The sequence below is a fragment of the Macaca mulatta genome, chromosome 10, assembly GCF_049350105.2.
Source record: "Macaca mulatta isolate MMU2019108-1 chromosome 10, T2T-MMU8v2.0, whole genome shotgun sequence".
NCBI lineage: Eukaryota > Metazoa > Chordata > Mammalia > Primates > Cercopithecidae > Macaca > Macaca mulatta.
This window is the reverse complement of record NC_133415.1, coordinates 30,039,761-30,061,585: the sequence shown is the minus strand read 5'-3', so window position 1 is coordinate 30,061,585 and position 21,825 is coordinate 30,039,761. Positions and strand designations below refer to the sequence as shown.

The 21,825-nt window shown below is 49.1% G+C and overlaps 2 protein-coding genes and 1 long non-coding RNA gene across 3 annotated transcripts in view; 2 read left to right on the top strand and 1 right to left on the bottom strand.

Annotated features, from left to right (window-relative positions):
- The window catches only part of LOC106996055 (immunoglobulin lambda-1 light chain-like), an 801,838-nt gene that overhangs the window by 466,638 nt on the left and 313,375 nt on the right, over window positions 1-21,825 (top strand). The gene's annotated exons all lie outside the window — the stretch shown is intronic.
- LOC114670549 (immunoglobulin lambda-1 light chain-like) overlaps window positions 4,938-21,825 on the top strand; it is a 349,019-nt gene continuing 332,131 nt past the window's right edge. Inside the window, exons 1-2 of the mRNA XM_077950583.1 lie at window positions 4,938-5,153; window positions 5,557-5,857. Of these exons, the coding sequence (XP_077806709.1) occupies window positions 5,108-5,153; window positions 5,557-5,857 (347 nt within the window). The 5' untranslated portion in view covers window positions 4,938-5,107. The remainder of the gene's footprint in view (window positions 5,154-5,556; window positions 5,858-21,825) is intronic.
- LOC114670557 (uncharacterized) lies at window positions 14,561-21,768 on the bottom strand. Its single transcript, XR_013399525.1, has 2 exons — window positions 15,575-21,768; window positions 14,561-15,177 (listed from the first exon to the last, which is right to left on the bottom strand). It is a non-coding gene; the product is annotated as an uncharacterized LOC114670557 (long non-coding RNA).

The following is a 21,825-nucleotide window of genomic DNA, read 5'->3' as shown; positions in this document are numbered from 1 at the left end:
AAGGTCACACATTTCCAGTGTTGCAGGAATGTCTATTGAATCTGCTAATTTGTTGCCAGGAAGAATACTCAAATTTCTCATGCTCATATTTGAGTGTCAGTTGTCTCCAGCCAGCATTTCTAAACCAGGATTCTTAGACAAGACTTGTGAAGAGTTTTGTAAAAAGTAGCTCCCAAGATGACAGTATTCACTGTGGGCAGCAGGACTGTTCCCACACAGTAGGGCTATGCTTGGTGTGCATTGGAGCCATGCACACTGTGCCCACAGGGCAGATTCTGTGCTGCTGACTCTGATCTCTGTGCTTGGGAGGACCGTGTCCACTGCTAAGTTTACATGCGAATTTGCTTCTTAAGAAAATGGTCATTCATAGCTGTTGAACACTGAGTCACATAGAGGGAGAGATGGTAGCTGAGGACACCTTATCTCTGATGTGCATAAGGTGATTAGATCTTCTAGTGGAATAGGGAGATGAAGAAACCTGTAGCTCTAAACACAGAATTTCCAGCCCTCAGTCTCTGCTGTCCATGCTGTAAGTTCCTGGGAGATGTGGACCACGTGTGTTAGAGGTGAAGGGGATTGGGAAGCTTCCATGGTCTCTCTCACCATCTCTCTTGCTCATCTAACACACTCTTCTACACCTACTTTATTGGAACTTCTGCTCTACAAACATGCCTGAACTCTAAATTAGAGACTTTTGAAAGTGCAGACAATTGCAAGAACTCATCCAACTGGAGAATTTTCCACCACTTGAAGCAGTGAACACGTCTCTGCAAGGCTCCGAATTTCAAGTGACAGGATTTTGGGATTTCAAAGAAAACTCAATCTTTGAATAAACCACAATACAAGAGGAAATCATCACACATTCCCCTGCTGCTTGGGCCTCAGTGAGGACTGACTCAGCCAGTCTCAGGCTCCTGGAGACCTCCTCGGTGATGTGCACTAGAAAAGTCCTTTCAGTACAACCTGGGGCAGGTAAGGGGCCCTTACTCTGAAATTCTGCTCCCTGATAATTGTGCTTTCAGAGAAAAACAAAAACCTGTGATTCCAAGAAGTTCAAAGCCCACAAATAAGGTCTCCTCATTCTCCCGTGACAGCCCGAGCTCCGCATTCCCAACATGAAGACCATCTTCCCGGCATGAAGAGCCAGGAGTAGAGAGGGAGCTTCTCACAGGGGTGAGCAGGACAGAAGCCACCTTTGTCAATGGGAAGGAAATGTGCTCAGCTCATGTCTGACCCGGAATGACTCAGTCACACCTGTGCAGGGTCACCTGCATGTGAACATCATCTATTTGCTCCATGAGTAATACCCTGTGTGACTCTTGGGTAAAATCTTACCACAGGTGACATTTCTCTGCCTATTGCTTCAACCCATGTTTTTCAAAATTCACTGTAGGACACTTACATAAGGTAACTATGTCAGGTGTGGGATGTATTGAATAGGAAAAGCAGAGGCTTCCTGTATCAATGCTCATGGCTTGTGTTTATGGCCACAACTCATGGAAAAAACAAAAACAAAAACAAAAACAAAAACAGAAAATGATACTCCGCTCAAAAAAGCACTGAGAAATACCATTGTATTAATATATCTACAACTTATAAGTTGAGTTAATAGAACATTAACTTAGATAGATCGTTTTTATGGGGGGATTCCTAAACCTAAAACATTGTATTAAAAATTTTGTCAGGTTGAAAGGTAGAGCAGCACTCCCTACAGGCAGCTGGAAGAACTGATGACGGGAAGCTGTTTGCATCAGGACCTCCAAAATTTGACTTAAGATTATCCGATGTACCCTCCCCAAGCCCAGGATGCTTCCAGGCCACTAGAAAGAGCTCATCATTAAGGGTCTAAGATTTCTCTGATCTTGCTCTTCTTTCTTCCTTCCCCAGTGACCTTGGAACTGTCACTCCCTCTCACAGACCCTTCTTTTCCTTGTTAAGTGCGCTCCCTGAATTCTTTGCCCCTGGGTCAGCAAATCTCTAGAACTTCAGGGAAAGCAGGGCTGGGTCACCCACACTGGGTCCCAGAAAGCTGGCTAAGGACCAGACACACAGGCAGCAGGGTGGGTCCCCCCAGGGCTACATGGTGGGCATCGGGTAGAGGGGAGGGACAAGGAACCAGTCCCTGAGTGTCCATAGGGCCAGGTGAACTAGAGAAGGGCTGGGACCTGGTCTGGACCCACGCAAGCCACACCTGTCCCTGCACAGTAGCATCTTCCTGGAGGTCAACAGTGATTTCGTTGCTATGCTGCCCCAGATCACCTAATTTATTACCTGTGAATTTCACACACTACACATCATGCCTGTCCCCAAATTCTTCACTTGTGAGCAAATGCCACATCTGACCTGAACTGGTTTACATCCCAGATCCCCTTCAGGCTACCCACTGTCTTTTCAGATCCTCACACACCCGAGACCCTTCCCCCCAGGGCACAGACACAGCTCCCCGCACACACTTCCATCACTCCTGTCTTCACTCCTTCCTCAAAGGAGCTCCGCAGACTGTTCTTCAGGGAGGCCTTCTCCAAACACTGAATCTACAGCAGCCGCCAGTCAGCTTCTGTCGGAACTTTCCATGATTATCTGCATACAATTCCACGGTTATTCTTCTATTTCATTATTTTTGATTGATTTACTTCTATTAATCATTGCATTATCAGTCAGAAATGCTTTTTCACTACAAGTACATGTATGGCAGGAACCAGGGAGCATCCAATTTTCTTCCACAAAAATAGGTGTGCATGTGCTTGGTGGTTGAGTTCCAGATGCTCACCAGTGCCACAGGAAGCTCAAATATTTGTAACTCTCCATTCCCTTTCAATGCGATGTTGACTTTGCTTTCACTGTTGTTGATATAAGACCTCAGCGTGGCTGCTGCAGCTCCAGTTATCACACCCATGTTCAAGAGATAAAGCAAAGCTCAAATCCGAATTAGTCCTTCCTTTATAAGAGGAAAAGTTTCCTGAGGGCAAACTCAGCCATCTGACTCTTACATCACATGGATCAATGGTAAGCTACATACATGGTCACTCCTGGCTGGGAGACACTGGACATTTGCCTGGTTTTCAGTTGAATAGAGGGGATGACACACAGGTGTGGGAGTATCTGCTGGGTCTGTAAACCCAGTGTGCCTACTGCACTGACCCAGCAACAGGACAGGAAACTCCTCAGAGCAAGGACTGTGTCTTCCTCACGCTGAATTCCTAAAATGCTGTCTTGCCAGGACAGAGTGGGTCGGGGGAATATTTGTTGGGTGAATGAGCTTCTGTCTCTGTTGTATTGCAGGAGTCACCACCGACCCACATTGGCCCTATATTTGCATCCAGACCCAGTCAGAGCCACACCTCAGTCCTGTATCCCTCAGTACCAAGTCCCAGTCCCCCTTCAGGACCACCCCCCACCCAGTGACACGTGCAGGGAGCCTCAGGAGGGCCCTGTCACCTGCTCCTCCACATGTGAGTGTTTGTATTTCCATCAGGAATCTGAGTGCCTTGTGCCAGGTCCTGAGGCAGGAACGGGCCACATAGAGAAGAGGAATTTCTTCCCTGAGGTCAGCAATCCATGAATGAAGGAATCAGGGAACTAAGCATCAGATTCTGAATCTACACCTGGACCCAGGAGACCCCTTGAGCCTCCAGCAGCCAGCGTAGAGAGACCACCAGGGGGCAGCAGAGAGCAACCTGGCAGAAACTCCTGGGGATGGGGTGGGCCTGGGCATCAGGGAGATGCTGCCATGCAGGGAGGGTCAGTGACCGTGACCTGAGACCTGGAGGGAAAGAGGTTCTTCTTTTCTTAGAGTACTTGTCTTTGACACTGATGTTTAAATTCTTCTGACTTCCTGGTTCTCAGATCTGACTCTTGGAGATGGTGTCTATTTTTCTGACACAGATTCAGGCACTTTGCCTCTTCCCATAGCCTGGCCCCCATCTCACGGTCACATATGCCATCCCATTCTGTAGTCAAACATATCCTACCTCTCTGCCCTTTGCTCTGGGAGCTCCTGTCCTGCAGACATAGGGACTTCTCCTTCCCTGGCCACTCCTCCATGTCCACTCTTCCCAGTCTGTCCTGGTGAACCCCCCAAATTACAGCTCTTGATTTCCTTATGAGGCACAAAATACTTGCTCATTAACCTTTCCTTGATTTCAGTTTTTATCCATTGATACATTTTCCCAGCAACTGAAGACAACTTCGTTATAATAAACACTCATTCCCAGGGTCTTGGAGTTTGCAGTCCCTTCTCCTTTTCTCATGAAGCAAACATCTCCTTCCCATCCTGATCTGTCCCTGGTCCTGAAAGCACCCTGGTGATACCGAGGCACAGCACCTATGACCTGGCACTAGAATTCACAGTCAAGGTAGAAACTTATCACATCCCATGGATCTTGCAACACTCCGTGTGCACTTGGCAAACAAGGAATTTCATTCTCCCCTAGTACTGAGGAGCTGTGCCCTGGGGTGAGGGCCGGACCTGTCCAAGGCTTCTGCTGGCCCCTGTAAAGTGGGAATGAAGAGGGTCCTGCACTGGGCTCTGCATGTGTCTTCAAAATGGATTTAGGCCTATACCAGACATCTCACATCTGGCATAACATATTTATGACCAGGACATTTCTAGAGACACAGACAAAAGCTAACCACCTCCCTCCTGAGCCAGAATGGAAGGGAGGAGGGAACTGTGGACTCCAGGTAATTCCCCCATCACCACTGTGACTCTGGCATCCTCTTGAACAAGGCCAATCACTATCCCGTAGGAAGGACTTTGTATCCCCTAGAGAATGAAGAGAAACTCAGCTCTGAGCTTTTCCGTGACCAACCCAGCCAAGCAGCAAGGCTGGGCACAATCTGGGTAAAGATGTGAGCCCAGATCATGAGACCAGTGGGTGAAGGAAAATCGCACGAGCTGAGGGGGTGGGTAAGCAGGGGCCACCCCTCCTCTCTCTGTTTCCTTTTGGGTTGAGCCCTTCACTGGAAACCACAGATCTCCTCCAGCAGCAGCTCCTGACTCTGCTGATTTGCATTGGCGCTGTTCTCTTCAGCAAAGGTATAAGAGAGGCCTGAGAGGAACCTGCCCAGCCTGACTTTGGGAAGCAGCCTTGGCGGTGCCTCAGCCATGGCCGGGACCCTTCTCCTCCTCGGCCTCCTTGCTCACTTTACAGGTGCTGCCCCCAGGGTCTCACCAACCTGCCCAGACCAAGGGCTCCGGGTTCAGCGTGGCCCTGACTCTGAGCTCAGCGGGGCCCTGCCTGTGGTGGGCAGGATGCTCATGACCCTGCTGCAGGGTGGGGGCTGTTGGGGCTGAACTCCCCGCACACTCTGCTCAAGGCCTTGTGAGAGCCTGAGCGGCTGCACCTGCCAGGAGAGAGTAGTGGGTTTTCCGTTCAAAGGCTCCACGCAACAGGAAAGTCCATGGGCCACTGGCACTGGGGCTGATTGCAGGGGTTACCTTGAGGGTTCACAGACTCTCCGGAACTTGTCCACATCAGGAGGGCAAGGATTTCATAAAAAGGGTCTTTCACCAGCAAGTTAACCTCTACTTTTTTTCTTTCTTTTCCTTTGCAGGCTCTGCGGCCTCCTATGAGCTGACTCAGCCACCCTCGGTGTCGGTGTCCCCAGGACAGACGGCCAGGATCACCTGTGGGGGAGACAACATTGGAAGTAAAAATGTGCAGTGGTACCAGCAGAAGCCAGCGCAGGCCCCTGTGCTGGTCATCTATGATGATAGCGAACGGCCCTCAGGGATCCCTGAGCGATTCTCTGGCTCCAACTCAGGGAACACGGCCACCCTGACCATCAGCGGGGTCGAGGCCGGGGATGAGGCTGACTATTACTGTCAGGTGTGGGATAGTAGTAGTGATCATCCCACAGTGACACAGGCAGATGGGGAAGTGAGACCAAAACACCCTCCCAGCCTCTGCCACCCTCTTGCTTCAGCCCCGGGAGGCCTGTGGATAAAGCCATGAGTGAATCTGGCCCAGTTCAACTGGATCTGAGCCTTTCAGGTTGCCCTTCCCTCCAGCCCCCTCCAGGAGTCCCTACAGAGCACACATCAGGCAGAGACATGGCCTGGAAGGACCAGAATCATCTGGTAACTTGGAGCTGTTGTGTGAGTTAGAGAATGAGGGCCTGGGTGGAAACACAGACAGAGGCAACCTCTGTCCACTGTCCTGCTCCTGGATGGTCATATGGTTGGACAGGGCAACTCCTGAGATCAACGGTCTGGATCAGGCCCCAGAACTGCTGCCCAGCCCTGCTGAGGTCCTGGCCCCAGGCTGTGTGGCAGCCTGTGATTCCCAACAGAGCAAACCAGAGGAGGGGACACTGTGAAGTCTGCCCAGATCCCCTCTTCCTTGTGACCCACCTGGCACTGCTGAGAAGCCCAGTAGCTTCTCAGAGGTTGTTTTCAAAAGAGAAATAATTCGCAACTGCACATGACATAGACTTGTTGCTAAATCCCATGCGTCTACAGTAGGATTCTCCTCTGAAGCCTTGCCTTAATAACAAGGTTTCAGTTCCTATGTCCAGTTCCTCTATTATGGTCGAGTCTGCTAGTTTCTCAGTCCCAATAGCAGGACACTCACACCCCTGCCTGCACCTGCAGCAGAGCCTTTCTGCTCTTGGCCCCAAAATAACGGATGAGGCATTTCTCAGACCCATGATGTATGAAGTGGCACAATCTCGGCTCACTAAAACCTCAGCCTCTCAGGTCGAAGCAATTCTCCCTGCCTCAGCCTCCTGAGTAGCTAGGATTACAGTGCCCACCACCTTGCCTGGCTAACTTTTGTGTATGTAGTAGAGACAGGTTTTCACCATGTTGGCCAGGGTGGTCTTGACCTCCTGATCGCAAGTGATCCACCCACCTCGGCCTCCAAAAGTGCTGGGAATATACACGTGAGCCACTGCACCTGGCCATGTTTTTCTTATTTTTGCTACTCCTCTTTTCCTCAACACCTCAGGTTGGTGAACTGGGGAGATTTTGAGGGACAGGCTCAGTGCTCCCTCAAAATTCCCCTGTCGCACATCGCTGAGGCTCTGTCCTGGAAACTCCCCAAAAGTGAATGGTCTCCCTATAGGATGGGAGCTTCCAAAATGGCTCCACAGGGAAGAGTTAACCTGAGTCCTTTCCTTCGTCCTCATTGACATCCAGCATTTGTGATTTCCATGGACATCAGTACTTTTGTAGCTGAAATCTTTATTAATCTACTTAAGGAGATAATTAATTTAATAAATATTCAGACATTAGTTGCATCCAATATTTAAATTTCTTTAATCAATTGGTAAACATAGCCATGATTATATATAGTTTAGGCTTCATAAACTTCGATTAAATGGATTTTACGAAAAACAAAGTAACCATTTTATTCTACCTGTATCCTATATCAATATGTTGTGTACTTGAAATATCCACAAGAAAATGTATTTCAAAAATCAAAGTGTATTTATTGCCTATTGTTGCATAAAAATTGCTCCCTAATAGTGAGCACGGTAAAAGAACATGTGTTTGTGATCTTGTCACTTCGGTGCACCTGGAATTGACAGTCGCTTAGTTTTGTGGTTCTGGCTCTGGGTTGGTCACAAAGTTGCAGCCAAGTTGTCAGGCCAGGCTGCATTCAGAGACCAGAGCAGGTGGCCAGGCCCTGCCTGAGGGGCTTTTACTCTCCCTACCCTGTTTGGCTGATGTGGGAAAGCTCAGAGGAAAAGGAGAGAATGAAGTGTAAGGCTTTTGTCGTGGTCCCCCTTGTCAAAGACCATCCCCTACATGCACCATTTCTTATTCTTTCCTGGGATATCCTAGGCATAGAGCACTGCCCAAGTATTCTAAGGCCATAGAGTATTCCACAGCAGGATTTTAGCCAGGCAACCTCTAATGGTTATCAGCATGATTTTGATCTTACAAATCACACTGCAGCGAGCATCCTGTGCAGACTCCTTTGAGCTCCTGTGTGCATATGAACGTAGGATAAATTTCCAGAAGTGGAATTGTTGGGTCAAAAGGATGTGCCTTTCTAACTTTTACCCATTGTTTTCACATTCGCCTCCAGAGGGGTTCTACCAGTTTACAATGCCAGCCCTAAATATCGATTGGAGTACATTGCTGAAAGTGCAAACGTTTGCCAACCTGTGAGATATAAAAAATTATCTTCTTGCACTTATATTTTTGATTTCTCCTATTTTGCTTGAGGTTCAGCATTTACTCAAATATTTTAGGGCTCATTACTTTTTAGAATTTGGTAAACTCTTTCTTAAATGTCTAGATAAGAAGTATTTTAGTCTTTGCCACACATGAGACAACGTTGGGGATAATATGTAGGTTCTGACAGCACCATCTGCAATGTAACCATTTAAAAATATGAAAACTGCTATCAGTTGTGGGGATATTTAAAAAACATGGCAGGCCGGGGATGTCCCACAGGATGTGGTTTAATGTTCCCTGGTTTCTAGGGTTATTTGAAGTCTGAAAATTGCACCAGCATATGTTCTAGGTGGAGACCTCTTTGTGAGGGACACTGTATTTCACCTCGTACAGTGGCCTGAGGTCTTTCTTTGGATAAGAACATACTTGTACCATCTATTTGGTTGGATCTTGTCTCTGCTCAAGACAGCCCTGTTTCACAAGCTCATGACTTTCATCTTCATCCATTTGCTCTGAGTTTTGTGAGAACTTTAGTATAACAGGAAGAGAGTTTTTTGGAGTCCATAGGATGGAGGGTTATTGGCTGAATTATGTTCTCCACAATTCATGCATTGAAGCTGTAATGCAGTGTGTGTGTGACCGAAATTGCACACAGCATCTTTAAAGAGGTGATTAAGTGAAAATGAAGAAATTAGGGTGGATTCTTATCCAATCTGACTGATGTCATCCTAGAAAGTAAATATTTGCACACACAGAAATGAGACACCAGAGATGAGCGTGCAGAGGAAAGACCATGTGTGGACACAGCAAAGAGGTAGCGACCTGCAAGCCAAGGAGAGAGGCCTCAGGGGACATCAAACCCACCAACATCTTTATCATGGATTTTCCAGCTGCACAACTGTGAGAAAATATCTTTCTGCCATTTAGATCGCTAGCTCTTTTGTAACTTCTTGTGGGAAGTTTAGCAAGTAAAAACAAGAGGGACCTCAAAGACCTTGGATGTGGGAAAGGGAGGAGATGGAGCAGGGTGCAGGAGGCGGGGCAGGGAGGGCCTGGAAGATCGCGCTCTGAGGTGCATCTCCTGGGTGGAATCTTGACTCCACTCACTACTGTCTGGAGGACTTGGGAAAAATATTTAACCTCCTAATATCGATTTACTAATAAAGATAGGTTTGGAGCATAAGGCTCCCCAACATCCTATTCCATATTATAAAAGTCTTCTTGAGGTAACACTTGTAAAACTCTCACCAATGCATCTGGCATGAATTATGGGCTCATAGGCAGCCCTTCTGAGTGATCTAGTGACCTACAGAAAATGACATTCACACTGTAGGCACCAGGGGGCACTGTGAGGTTTAGTCTGAGGCCCCTAATGTGTCCAAGCCCCTGGTAATGCTCAAATGCAAAGGGCAGTACTGTTGCTTCCTTTAAGGTCCCTTGTATTGGGTAAATCTTAACACATACTTGACCCTTCTTCTGATCTTGAGAAATTACTCAGAGAAGGCCATCAGGCTCACGGCCCAGACAGAACTAGGACAAATGTTTTAGGGAATGCAGAGCAGATTTGCATCCACTGCTCACCAGAGCCATTTAATAATGACATAAGAATAAAGGAAGTAAATTTGCATGAAGAGATTCCCCTTCCTATGATAAGAGAGACCTGGAGGTTCCTCCCCAGCTGTGGGCTCAGAAGCAGAACTCTGGGTCATCTCCACCATGGCCTGGACCCCTCCCCTGCTCATCCTCCTCACTCTCTGCACAGGTGCTGCCTCCCAGTGCTCAGCCCCCACAGAACCAGGGATCGGCCCAGCCCTGAGCCTTAGCTCAGCACAGAAAGTGATGGAGGGTGTGGGGCTCTGGAAATGAGAGCCTCATCCTCAGACACCCCTCCTGTCCTCTCTTGCAGGTTCCGTGGTTTCCTCTGAGCTGACTCAGGAGCCTGCATTGTCTGTGGCCTTGGGACATACAGTCAGCATGACCTGCCAAGGAGATAGCCTCAAAACCTATTATGCAAGCTGGTACCAGCAGAAGCCAGGCCAGGTCCCTGTGCTGGTCATCTATGGTAACAACTACCGGCCCTCAGGGATCCCAGGCAGATTCTCTGTCTCCTGGTCAGGAAACAGAGGTTCCTTGACCATCACTGCGGCTCAGGTGGAAGATGAGGCTGACTATTACTGTAACTCCTGGGACAGCAGCGGTACCCATCTCACAGTGACACAGACAGATGGGGAAGTGAGACAGAAACCCCTTCACTATCTGTGTCACCCTCTCTCTCCAGCCCCAGCAGGATTGTGAACAAAGTCATAAGCAGAACTGACCCAGTTCACCTGGATCTGAGACCTCCAGGCTGCCCTTCCCTGCAACCCTCTAGGCAGGCTCTGCAGAAGTTGGGTCAGTATAGGATTTGAGGCTCTAAGGACCACTCTGTTCTGCTGTTGTTTGGACTGAGGGTGTCTTAGCTGAAGATGATCTAAGTGAAAGGACAATAAGGGGAGACACACAGTCATTGGGTGGCCACAGTCCCTGGAGTTCCTCTTGTGTGGTGACTGGATCTAACACAATGCCTGGACCCTGTGGGCCAAATGCCCTGGATTATTGGTCTGAACTGTCCATGTTTAACTGAGACCCTCAAGCCCCAGCTCCATGCATCTCACATTCTAAACAGGAAAGTTTCCTAGTGAGCACTGTGGCATGCCTTGGCATCTCTGGCTTCATACAGCTCTTCCCCTCTGAAAAATGCCATTGAGTGCAAAGAACAGCCTCATGCAAAGATGTCCCTCCTTCAGAATGTGGTTCAAGAGCAATGACTGCCTGATGCCTTCATCCCAAAGCCATGCTTTAATTTAGGATGACCTTAAATGCCTTCTAGCTGAGCAGTCAACTGTAACACATTCCTACTCACAGCACCTTCGGTCAGATGTGCCTGGGGTGAGGGATGAGCCTGCGTCTGCATCGTGGGAAAGGCTCTCGCTCTGGGCCCTCCTGAAGCACGAACCTCGAGATGTGGGGATGCAGCATGAGAACATCTTGCTGTCCTGAGCATCTCCCACCAAGGGAGCTGGCTGCGGGGCTGTCCCTAGGATGTGGGTGCCTGGTTACCAGAGTTCTAAGTTCCAATGGGGTCTGTCACCAAGGAAGTGAACTCACTTCTTTAAGGTTCCATATCCTCGTCTCCTTCCTTTCATAAGATCTACTCAGAAAGCCCTGGGCTGCTGGCTGCTCACCCTCCCCCCAGGTCAGCTCCTTACCTGTACACAGGTAAGCCCACCCAGGGCCTGCTTGTACACCTGCGCCTGATGTGCACCTGGGGCCTAGGAATCCACTTGGGGCCTGTGATCCAACAGGGGCCTAATGTGGATTAAAAGTCATTTTGATTATTCCTACAGGGAAGAAAAGGCCTTCTAGCAATAAGAAGCACAGTTTCACATCAAACATGTAAAAATGATCAAAATCTCATGGAAGAAAAGTATCAGTTTTAATCATTGAAATGTTAACTTTTGATAAATATTTAAGTTTATAAGGAAAAATAAAACCATGCTGATTAAACCACAGTTGTAGGGAATGCTATAGAGTTTCTCATTTGTGGACTGAACACAGAAAGCTCCCACCTACTTATGGTCACAATTTTCTACCTTAATCTTCTTAATCTTATGATTAATAGAAAAAATACCATGACAATGATGGTGATGATGGTTGAAGCACACAACTGAGGTTTAGTGACAGAAACATCAGGTGCTCCAGTTACAGTGCAGCTGTTCTTATTGGGGTGGGAAAATCAACCTTGTGTTCAGTATACATGGGAAGCAGGAGTACATGTGGGGAGAACCGCATTTCACTGGACTAAGGTTTTCCTGCACTCTCCATTCTGTGATCAAAAACCATGGTACAGAGAAGAGCATTTCAACCTGAGACTCAGTTACCAGAAATGCACCTGCCCCACCTCCCTGCAACCATATATGCCACCTCTCTGTGCTGAGCCAGAAGGGTTCACATATGGCACAGACTGAGGCTGGACTCCATACTTTTCAGTCTCCCAGGTGACAGGTGTTTTGTGGTCACCTGGAGGAGGGAAGCTCCTGGGTTCCATCTTCCTCACCAGCATGGGGCAGCAGAGCTGCAACCAGAAGTTAGTCTGGGGCTGCCCAGGAGGAGCCTAAGAGGGAGGCCAGTCCTGAAGATTCAAGAGGTATTTGAGGATGAATCCTGGGTCTGGAAGCCCAATAAAGTGCATCCTATCCCCTCGGGTTGCAGTAAACCCGTCCTGAGTGCTGCATTCACGCGGCATCTCCCAAATGACACGAGACGGGGAATAGTGAGGGCCTCACCTAGGAAATGCAGCTGGAGGTGCCTGGGCCCTGGTGTCAGCCTGGGCAGCTCCCACAGGGCTAGGATTCCCTGGGAGACGCCCCGAGGTCGACGTGCTCTAGGAGGAGGGCATAGTGTGAGGAAAAAGTGTTTCCAGGGCCTGAGCCCTTCACCTAGTATTGCTGCCTGAGCCTCCTGCCCCTCTCAGGGTCTTGTCCCTCTCTGTTCAGCAACATTCTGAGGAGCTCAGCCCTCAGTCCTGGGCACTTCCACAGGCTCCCCTGTCCCTTCTCCCTCTGCCTTTCCTTCCAGTTCCAGGCATACTCTGATTCAGGGGCGGATCCTGTGCTCAGGGGAGTCTCAGGTGGGTGGAGTGGGGCATTCAGGACCCTGGTTCCTGGATGGGACATCCCCAGCCTCCTTGAGGAGATGGTTTCCACAGGGAAAGGGATTATCACCAGTCTCAGGCCACAGCTCTGGCCACCGGGTGGTCTTTGGCTCATTGACAGGATATATGTCATTGCAGGGACCAGGGATCACCACCCTATGGAGCCCACACCCTGTGCAAAGACTGTGTCCCTGGGATTCTCACAGAGACCATGGGGCTTAAAGTTGGATTTCCCATAAATATTTCATGTGAACTTGTAAAAGTCACCAGAAAACCACACTAGATAGAGAACCCTGGTGCTTTATACCATTTTACATAAAATATTGATGGGAAAATAAATAAACAATGGCAGAGCTGAGGATGGCAATGGCTGGTGTACTGTGGAGATGGGGACGGACTAGAAGTATCAACACCATGGGTGAAATGAGACCAGATGTCCTGATGACTCCACATGGATGAGTGGTTCCTTACATGACTCAACTATTCTCACTGAAGTAGGTGACAAGTGTCCTAATGACACAATCCATCATTCAGATGAAATGACCAGGATGGGACATTTCCTCAAGCCAGGAAGACTGTGGACAAATTCATGAGCAGGTCTGCCCCAGTTCACCTGGCTCTGAGACCCTTGGATCTGAGTTCCTCCAGCCCTCCAGGCAGACTCTGCAGAGGGGGCGTCAAGAGTGGATTTAAGACGCAGCTGACCGCAATGTACTGGGGTGTGGGACTCAGCTGTGACTTAGGGAAATGGGGTCTGGTTGAATCATGAGACTGAGGTAGACATCCCTCAGCTGGTCTCTGGATTTCCACAGGTCATGACAAGCCAGTCCTTGGCCTGAATATCCTGGATCAGTCCCCAGACATGAGCTCAGGCTCATGTCATTCTCTACAGAAAAACCAGCGGAGTGGACACTGTGGGATCTGCTCGGATTCCTTCCTCTGATCTCACCCCCGCAGCACTGTTGGGAGCTTGTGGCAGCTGAGAGCTGTGCCTTCTTCACTGGGAAGTGCTGCTCAGCACAGAAAACTGCCTCCTCCAGGTTTATGCCCTTCCTCAGCGAGGTTAGGTTTCATGACTGCCTGAGGCCAAGATCTGAACCCTCTGCCTCGATATAGGAGGACCTGAAATTCCTCCTAGCTCCACAGCTCCCTGTGGGAAAGACTGAGGACTCAATGAGGGTCGGGGTCTCCTGCCCGGTGTTCCTTCCCTTACCTCCTTTCACATCCTCTGTGCATACAATTCTTCATGTCAGAGTCTTTTTCCAGGGAACCCAAATTAATATCACCAGCCATCCCCAACATGGGCCATGCAGGACCTCAGGAGGCCACTGTACACTGGAAAGCACCCATTTATTCCTAAATTAGCATTGTGAGTATCCAGATGCCCAATGAGATCTGAGTGTTTCTTGCACTTGTATGGAATGCAAAGGGAGCCTGAGTCACCAGGTGGTCTGGGTTCTGAGGGAGAGTTGGAGTCAGATCCCCCTGCAGGGAAACCCAGGGCAGGAGGAGAAGCTTCACCCCATGCAGGGACCACAGATGTACCCACAGGGGGAGCTGCAGGATGGACACTGCCCACCTCCACCCTCCACACCCGGGGTAAAAAATCATTCTTTCCACCCCTCCTTCAGCCTATCAAAGTTGACACTTAAAAAGCCACAGCAGCCCACGCTTGTCAACAGGAAACCCATTCACATCTCTATCAGCCACACAATCTCCACAGATTCTTCAAAACATAGTAACAGTAGCCATGCAAAGTATATATAAGATGTCTCAAATAATTGTACTTAATTACATATGAAGGTGATACTATTTTTGTTATGTTAAGCAAATAAAGTATATTATTTAACTCATTCTCTTCTCTTTGTATTTCTAATGCGATGACGAGACATTGGGATTTCCATGAGACTCACAACGTATTGTGAATGAACAGTGCTGGTCTGCACCCCTTCATGTTACAGGGGCTGTGGAGTGACCTGGTGCAGGGAGCTCCGTCTCCATCCATAGGACATCGGTGTGAACCCAGGGAGGGGCACTGGTGTAAGAGAGATGATAACACAGGTGTGAACCACCTGCTTGTGCAGGGGACTGAGCCTTCATTTTAAGTCAAATAATATCCTTTCCTATCTTCAATCCGTAACAATAGGGCTCTCTGGTCTTTTTGCTTTCAGGTTTGTGCCCCTTCAAGTTTCAGGCTGTCAGGAAACCAGCCAGGGAACACTGAGGAAATCCAGGAGTGTGACACTGACTCTGTTGTATGCCATCTGCCGGGACCATCCCAAACTGCATCGTACCATTTCCTTTCCTGGTGCTCAAATAGCTGCTCCACGCACTTGTCCTGGTTCCAGACATGAATCTAGGTGGGAAGACAGGATAGTGTATGTTATAATATTTAAATGGAACCTGAATCCATTAATATTTAATATGAAACATTAAAAGAATTTTGTCATAAGCAATGGGGAAAGAAGAAAAGATACAAAAATCCTTTTAAGGAAAAAAACAAAAAAACGTATTTATTGAATGTCTGTGTGTCTTCATTGTCGCAAGGCTTAGAGAGGTCAGCTTTAAGTTGTGCTGAGGAAGTGGTCTGATGGGAAAAGTAAGAAAGCAGGAAACACGCATCTCTGTGATTTAACACATAAATTACAGTTCAATAAAGCAAACATTCACAATAAATATCACGCTGGTGCACACAGAACAGCCTGTTAACAAACTTTCCCTTTTTCCTGCTTGGTCATATTCCCATGGATCACCTGTGTGCAGTGTGGGCTCTGTGGTCCCCATTTCTCAGGCTGAGACCCAGACGGTGGGAAGGACACGTCGTCTGCTGATGAGTGGGAAGGGCAGCATTGGGAGCAGTGGAATCAGGCTCAGGACTGTGCACCTGGTCAGTGCTCCTGTTCCCTCCACAGGGTCCCTCCCACATGTGCCCGTGTGGATGTGGGTGCACTGCCTGGGGCGGCTGATGTGCTCCAGGGATTCGATGCTGCAGATGCTTCAGCACAAAGCGTGGGGGTGGGGATGGGACGAGGCTGCAGCTGGGGAGACCAGGGACCAACAACACCCAGCAGAGGAGTCCACCAGATGGGTACCCCCATTTCCTGACAGTAGAAACAGCCTGGAGGTGGGTGCCAAGCAGAGGGCACTGCAGGGTGTGCCCAGGCCTGGAGGGTCACAGAGACACAGTCACCTCACAGCAGAGACACTGAGGGCCAGGAGCTCACTCAGGTAAGGGATTTCAGCAGATCTTTCAGTCCTGAGGAAATCAGGCACAAAAAAATTAAGTTCCTGCCATCAGAATAGACAAACAAGGACTTTAGTCTCCTCAGCTGAGCCCTGCTGTCCAGAGAAGCAGAAGCCTCTGAGCCCAGGCCCAGGTGAGGGTGGGGTGAGGAGAGGAGCTCAGGACGCAGATTTGCATGGAGGCCCCGCCCTCCTCTGAGGCAGAGGGGATAAGACAGGGCTGGGGGCAGGTCCAGTGCTGGGGTCTCAGGAGGCAGCGCTCTCCGGACATCTCCACCATGGCCTGGGCTCTGCTCCTCCTCACCCTCCTCACTCAGGGCACAGGTGACACCTCCAGGGAAGGGGCTTCTGGGTCCTTGACTGATTCTTGGTCTCCTGCTCCTCAGGCTCACCTGGGCCCAGCACTGACTCACTGGAGTGTGTTTCTCCCTCTTTCCAGGATCCTGGGCTCAGGCTGCCCTGACTCAGCCTCGCTCAGTGTCTGGGTCTCCTGGACAGTCGGTCACCATCTCCTGCACTGGAACCAGCAGTGACATCGGTGGTTATAACTATGTCTCCTGGTACCAACAGCATCCAGGCACAGCCCCCAAACTCATGATTTATGATGTCAGTAAGCGGCCCTCAGGGGTCTCTGATCGCTTCTCTGGCTCCAAGTCTGGCAACACGGCCTCCCTGACCATCTCTGGGCTCCAGGCTGAGGACGAGGCTGATTATTACTGCAGCTCATATGCAGGCAGCAACACTTTCCACAGTGGTCCAAGTTCATGGGGAACTGAGACCAAAACCTGCCCTGGGCTCTTAGGCTTCCTCCTTGCTCTGAAGATGCTTCCTCACCCTGTGCAAGGGGCCTCCTGCAGCGCGGCCTTCAGAATTCTTCTCTCTCAGCTCCTCTCCTTTCCCACCATGAAACCCAAAAGGAAACCTGCCCTGTGGTTTCTCATCCAGGACAGGGACAGCTTCCTGATGCTTGTGTGCTGTGGTCGGTCCCTGAATGTGCAACTCTTCCTAGCTCCTCAAATGCAGGGACAGGGACAAGGAGCTGCCTGATTGCTGCAGTCACTGCTTTTCTCAGGAATGTCTTCAACCTAAACACATCACCATCTCCCACACTGTGGGTAAAATTTTAGCCAACTACATTCTAATGGTTATCGCCACAACCTTGATCTTAAATAACTGTGCAGCGAACATCCGTATGCAGCCTCCTTTGAGTTCTTGTGTGAATATGACCATAGGGTTCATTTCTGAAAGTGAAATTGCGGGTCAGAAAGATGCGTGCTTGTAATTTTCTCCCATTTTGCTAGATTTCCCTCCAGCGGGGTTCTACCAATTTACAATGCCAGCCGGAAGTACTTGTTCAGAGTACATTGTTGAAAGTGTAAATTTTTGCCAACTTATCAAACAGAAAAATGTTATCTGGTTACAGTTTTATTTTTGTGTTTCCTGTTCTGCTTTATGTTGGGCCTTTTCACAAATAGTTCAGTACTCTTCATTTTTTAGGATTTGGTAAACTTTTTTAAAATTATCAGATAAGAAGAATTTTAATCTTTGTGGGCTTACACGGTGGCTCATGCCTGTAATCCCAGCTCTTTGGAAGGCTAAGATGGGTGAATCACTTGATCCCAGGAGTTTGATATTAGCCTGGGCCACACTAGCCCCGTGAGATGAGTGAACCCTCATCTCACTTAAATTAAAGAAAATAAAAATAAGCTTTAAAAAAGTCTTTGTGGCCCAAGGATCAACTTTGGGGATATTCCATATGGACTTATAGCACCATTTACAATGTAAACATTTAAAATGATAACAACCACTATCAATAGCAGAACTAATTTGACTCCATCAGAAATAAAACAAAAACAAAAACACTAAAAGATTCCAATTCTGTATTTCCAAATGTTCTAATGGTCAGAGACCACTTCCTTGAACAGTGGTGAGTACGGGGAACTGATAGGATAGGGAGCATTTAGGCAGGTTTTGGGTGAAGAATAGGGATATACACAGGAAAGCTTTCAAAGAGAAAAACACATGGCGGTTGGAACACAGAACAGAACATAATATGTCTGAGAAATAAGACTTACTGGAGCTGAGTGAGAACAACAACAACAAAAAATGGCATAAGCCATGTATTTCTCTCTGGATATCTCATTAAAATATTTTCTCCTCCCTAACACACCACCCATGTGAATTGTAAAAATGCCCATTTTTAATTTTTTTTTTTTTTGCATATCATGACAGGGTCAAGCACATGAATCAAACTCAGTTTGATGAGTCCAGGCCTGTAAAGCACCAGACCCAGGTGGCCTCGGAAGGACCTGGGGAGACAAGGGCTTGTTGTCAAAAGTAGAGGAAGTGAGATTTTCATTGTGGCTTAGAGCAGAGATTCTAGTGGACATACAAGCCCCTGAGGGGTCTGGTTAAGATGCAGATGCAGCCTCAGCAGTTCTGGATGTGGCCCCAAATTCTCTGTGTCCAGCAACTCCCAGGTGAGGCTGATGCTGCTGGTCCTCCAAGGACCACACTTTGAGTGGCTTAGCTCTTATTCACCCACCTCACTCAAGGCACAGAGGAGACTCACACAAGGAGAGCACATTGTAGAAGCACAGGTCACTTCTCACTCCTCCCCTTGTGTCTTAGATCTTTTTCTGTTACTGTAAAGAAGTACCCAAGACTGGGTAATTTATAGAGAAAATAAAAGGTTTATTTGGCTCACAGTTCCAATGGCTGTAAAGTTCAAGGTGTGGCACCTGCTCTTGCTGAAGACCTCAGGCAATTTCCAGTCATGGCAAAAGGTGAAGGGGAGCCAGTGTGTGCTGAGGTCAATGGGGGGAGAGGAAGCAAGAGAGAAGGGGAAGATGCCAGGCTCTTTTAAATAACTAGCTCTTGTGGAAACAGTGAGAATTCACTCACCCCAAGTGAGGGCATTAAACTATTCATGAGAGATCCACTCCCATCACCCTAAAAGCTTCCATTAGTTCCCACCTCCAACACTGGGGATCCAGCTTCAACATAAGATTTGGAAGAGACAAAGATCAAAGCCATAGCACCCTGAGGTTAGGCCACGCACTTGCTCATCTCCACATTTGTCCGTCCCCTCAGGACTGGGGTCCTGACTGCTCTGACTCAGTCTCCCTCCACTTCATGGACACCTGGCAGTCTGTCATCATCTGCTTTGCTGAATCCGCAGCAACACTGGGGGTAACAATTTTGTCTCCTGGTTCCATGAGAAACAGAGTAGAGCCCCACACAGCTGAGGTGTGGGGTCAAAGATTAAAACTAAGAGACAAAAATCTGATTCTCAGGCTTCAAGTCTGACTAGTGAGCTTCTTTGAGACTCCCTGGGATCCCAGCAGTGAGACTGAACATTATTGCTGTCCCACTCATCCCAAGCAATGAGGAAGTAAGACCAAAACCCTCCTAAGATTCCTGACTTGTGTCCTGACACCAGGCTGTGATTTCCGTCATTCCTTCAAGATTGCTCAAATAAGCAGTGACAATCACTTCCATATGAGATATGAGAGGAAAAAGAATTCCACATGAACCAAACCCACGAAGCCCACACTGAAGCCTGTCGAGTTCTCTGCAATCCAGTGAGATGGAGGGAACATTTTCATAGGAACTTTTGGGAATATGATGGGAACCAGCCCCAGCTATGGGTTCCAGAGACAAAACTCCGGGATGTCTCTCCCTGGCCTCGGCCCATCACCTGCTACCTCTCCTTACTCTTTGCACAGATGCTGCCCCAGGCTAAGCCCCCACAGGACCCTAAGCCTAGTCCTGACCCTGAGCTCAGCCCAGGTGATGCTTCAGGAGATGGGATCCTGAGAATGAGCCCCAAAGCCTCCTTAACCTGAATCCTCTGTGGTCTCCTAAAGACTCAGCTACCCCCAGTAGAGATGGCCATGAGACACCTGTCCCCACCTTCTCAGGAGACAGTGGAGCAGGCAACAGTGCAGAGAGAACCAGCAGGAGCCAGGCCAGGCCCTGCATCCAAAGCAGCCCCCAATTCCCACAGATTCTCCAGCTCTAGCCTGCATACAGCCCCCACATTCTGCAGGCTGAAGTGGGCTTCTCGGGATGCCCAGGCCATGATGGAGGATGGAAGTGTGTCCATGGGACACAGCCATGCTGCCTGCCTGGCCATCATGTCCCCTCCCTCCTTACCCTGGTTAAGCTCCACCTCAAAGGGCCCAGGTTCAGAATTCAGGACACCTGGGTCAGCTCCTGGATTTGCCCCCACTGCTCTCTGTTCTCCTGAGCCAGTTAGTCTCTTTTGGCCTCAGTGTTACCTGCTGTGAAGTGAGGAGGCTTATACTGAAGTGAAGAAGCTCTTTTCTTCATTTGAAATTACAAGATAGAAAAACAATGAGTCATGTGAATTAAAGCCTGCTGAGAGGATGTCATTTAATGGGCTCCAATGGGCTTCAGTCATGGAACTTCTTGTCTTTCCTCTGTAGGGTTCCAAGAAAGGGACTCAAAAAGAGCTTGCCTTCTGTATGATGCCAACTACGTTCCCGAACCGAGCATAACCAGGAGAGTCCCAGTTTCATCAGCAAGACAGACGAGGCTAAAGTAGAAATCCTCCCCGCACAAGCTCTGAGAGGTGTGGAATGAAATAAAGATAAACATGAAATTAATATGCCGACGATGGTGATGTTAGCTCGTAACTAAGCTGCAGAACCAGAAACATCAGGTGATGGCAGTGAGTCATAGCTGCTCTTACTGGGTGGGAGGTGCACCACTTTGCTTCCTTAGTGCATAGAAGGCCTGGGTCGCTGTAGGATGGCATGCACGTCTCTCTGGACTTCCAAAGTATTGCAGAAGAGCTTCAGTTGACTCACTCTAATTAGTCCTGACCGAACAAACCCATTAGAGGAGAGCATTTCAACCCTGAGACACTTTCATAGCAATTTCACCTGCCCCACCTCCCTGCACTGCATGTGTGACCTCTCTGCGCTGGGCTGGGCAGGGCAGATTGGGTCACACTGGCACAGAATGGAGCTGGACTCTCTGGTCCTCAACTTCTGAGGCGACAGGTGCTGTTGGGTCACCTGGAAGGAAAAAATCTCCTGGGCCGAGTCTCCTCCACCAACTGGGGGCAGCAGAGCTGCCGCCAGGAGCAGTCAGGAGAGAGGCTGGGGCTGCCCAGCTGGGACAAAGAGGAAGGCCAGCCTGGGGTTCAACAGGTGTGCAAGAATCAGTCTTCAGACTGAAAGTGAAGACAGTTCATCCTATCCCCTCGGGCTGCAGTGGCCATGTTCCGAGGTCAGACTCACACGGTGTCAGCTCAGAACACTGACAGAAGCCTGGCACAGTGAAGGCCTCACCTGGGAAATGCAGCTGGAGGAGGCTGGAACCAGGTGTCAACCTGGGCAGCTTCCTCAGGAAGGCGATTCCCTGGGAGATGTCCCGAGGTCGAGGTGCTCTAGGAGGGTACACAGTGTGAGGTGACGGGGCTCCCAGGGCCCGAGTTCTTCATCCAGGATGGCTTCCTGAACCTCCTGCCACTCTCAGGGTCTTGTCCCTCACTGTCCAGCAGCATCCTTGGGAGCTGAGCCCTCTATTATGGGCACTTCCAGATACACCCTCCCTACCCTCCCTCTGCCTCTCCTTACTGATCCAGGCAGACTATGAGTCAAGGGTAGCACCTGTACTCAGGGGAGTCTCAGGTGGGTGGGGTGAGGCATTTGGGGCCCTGGTCCCTGCATGGGCATCACCAGCCTCATTGAGGAGACACTCTCCAGAGGGACGGGGCTTCACACCTGCC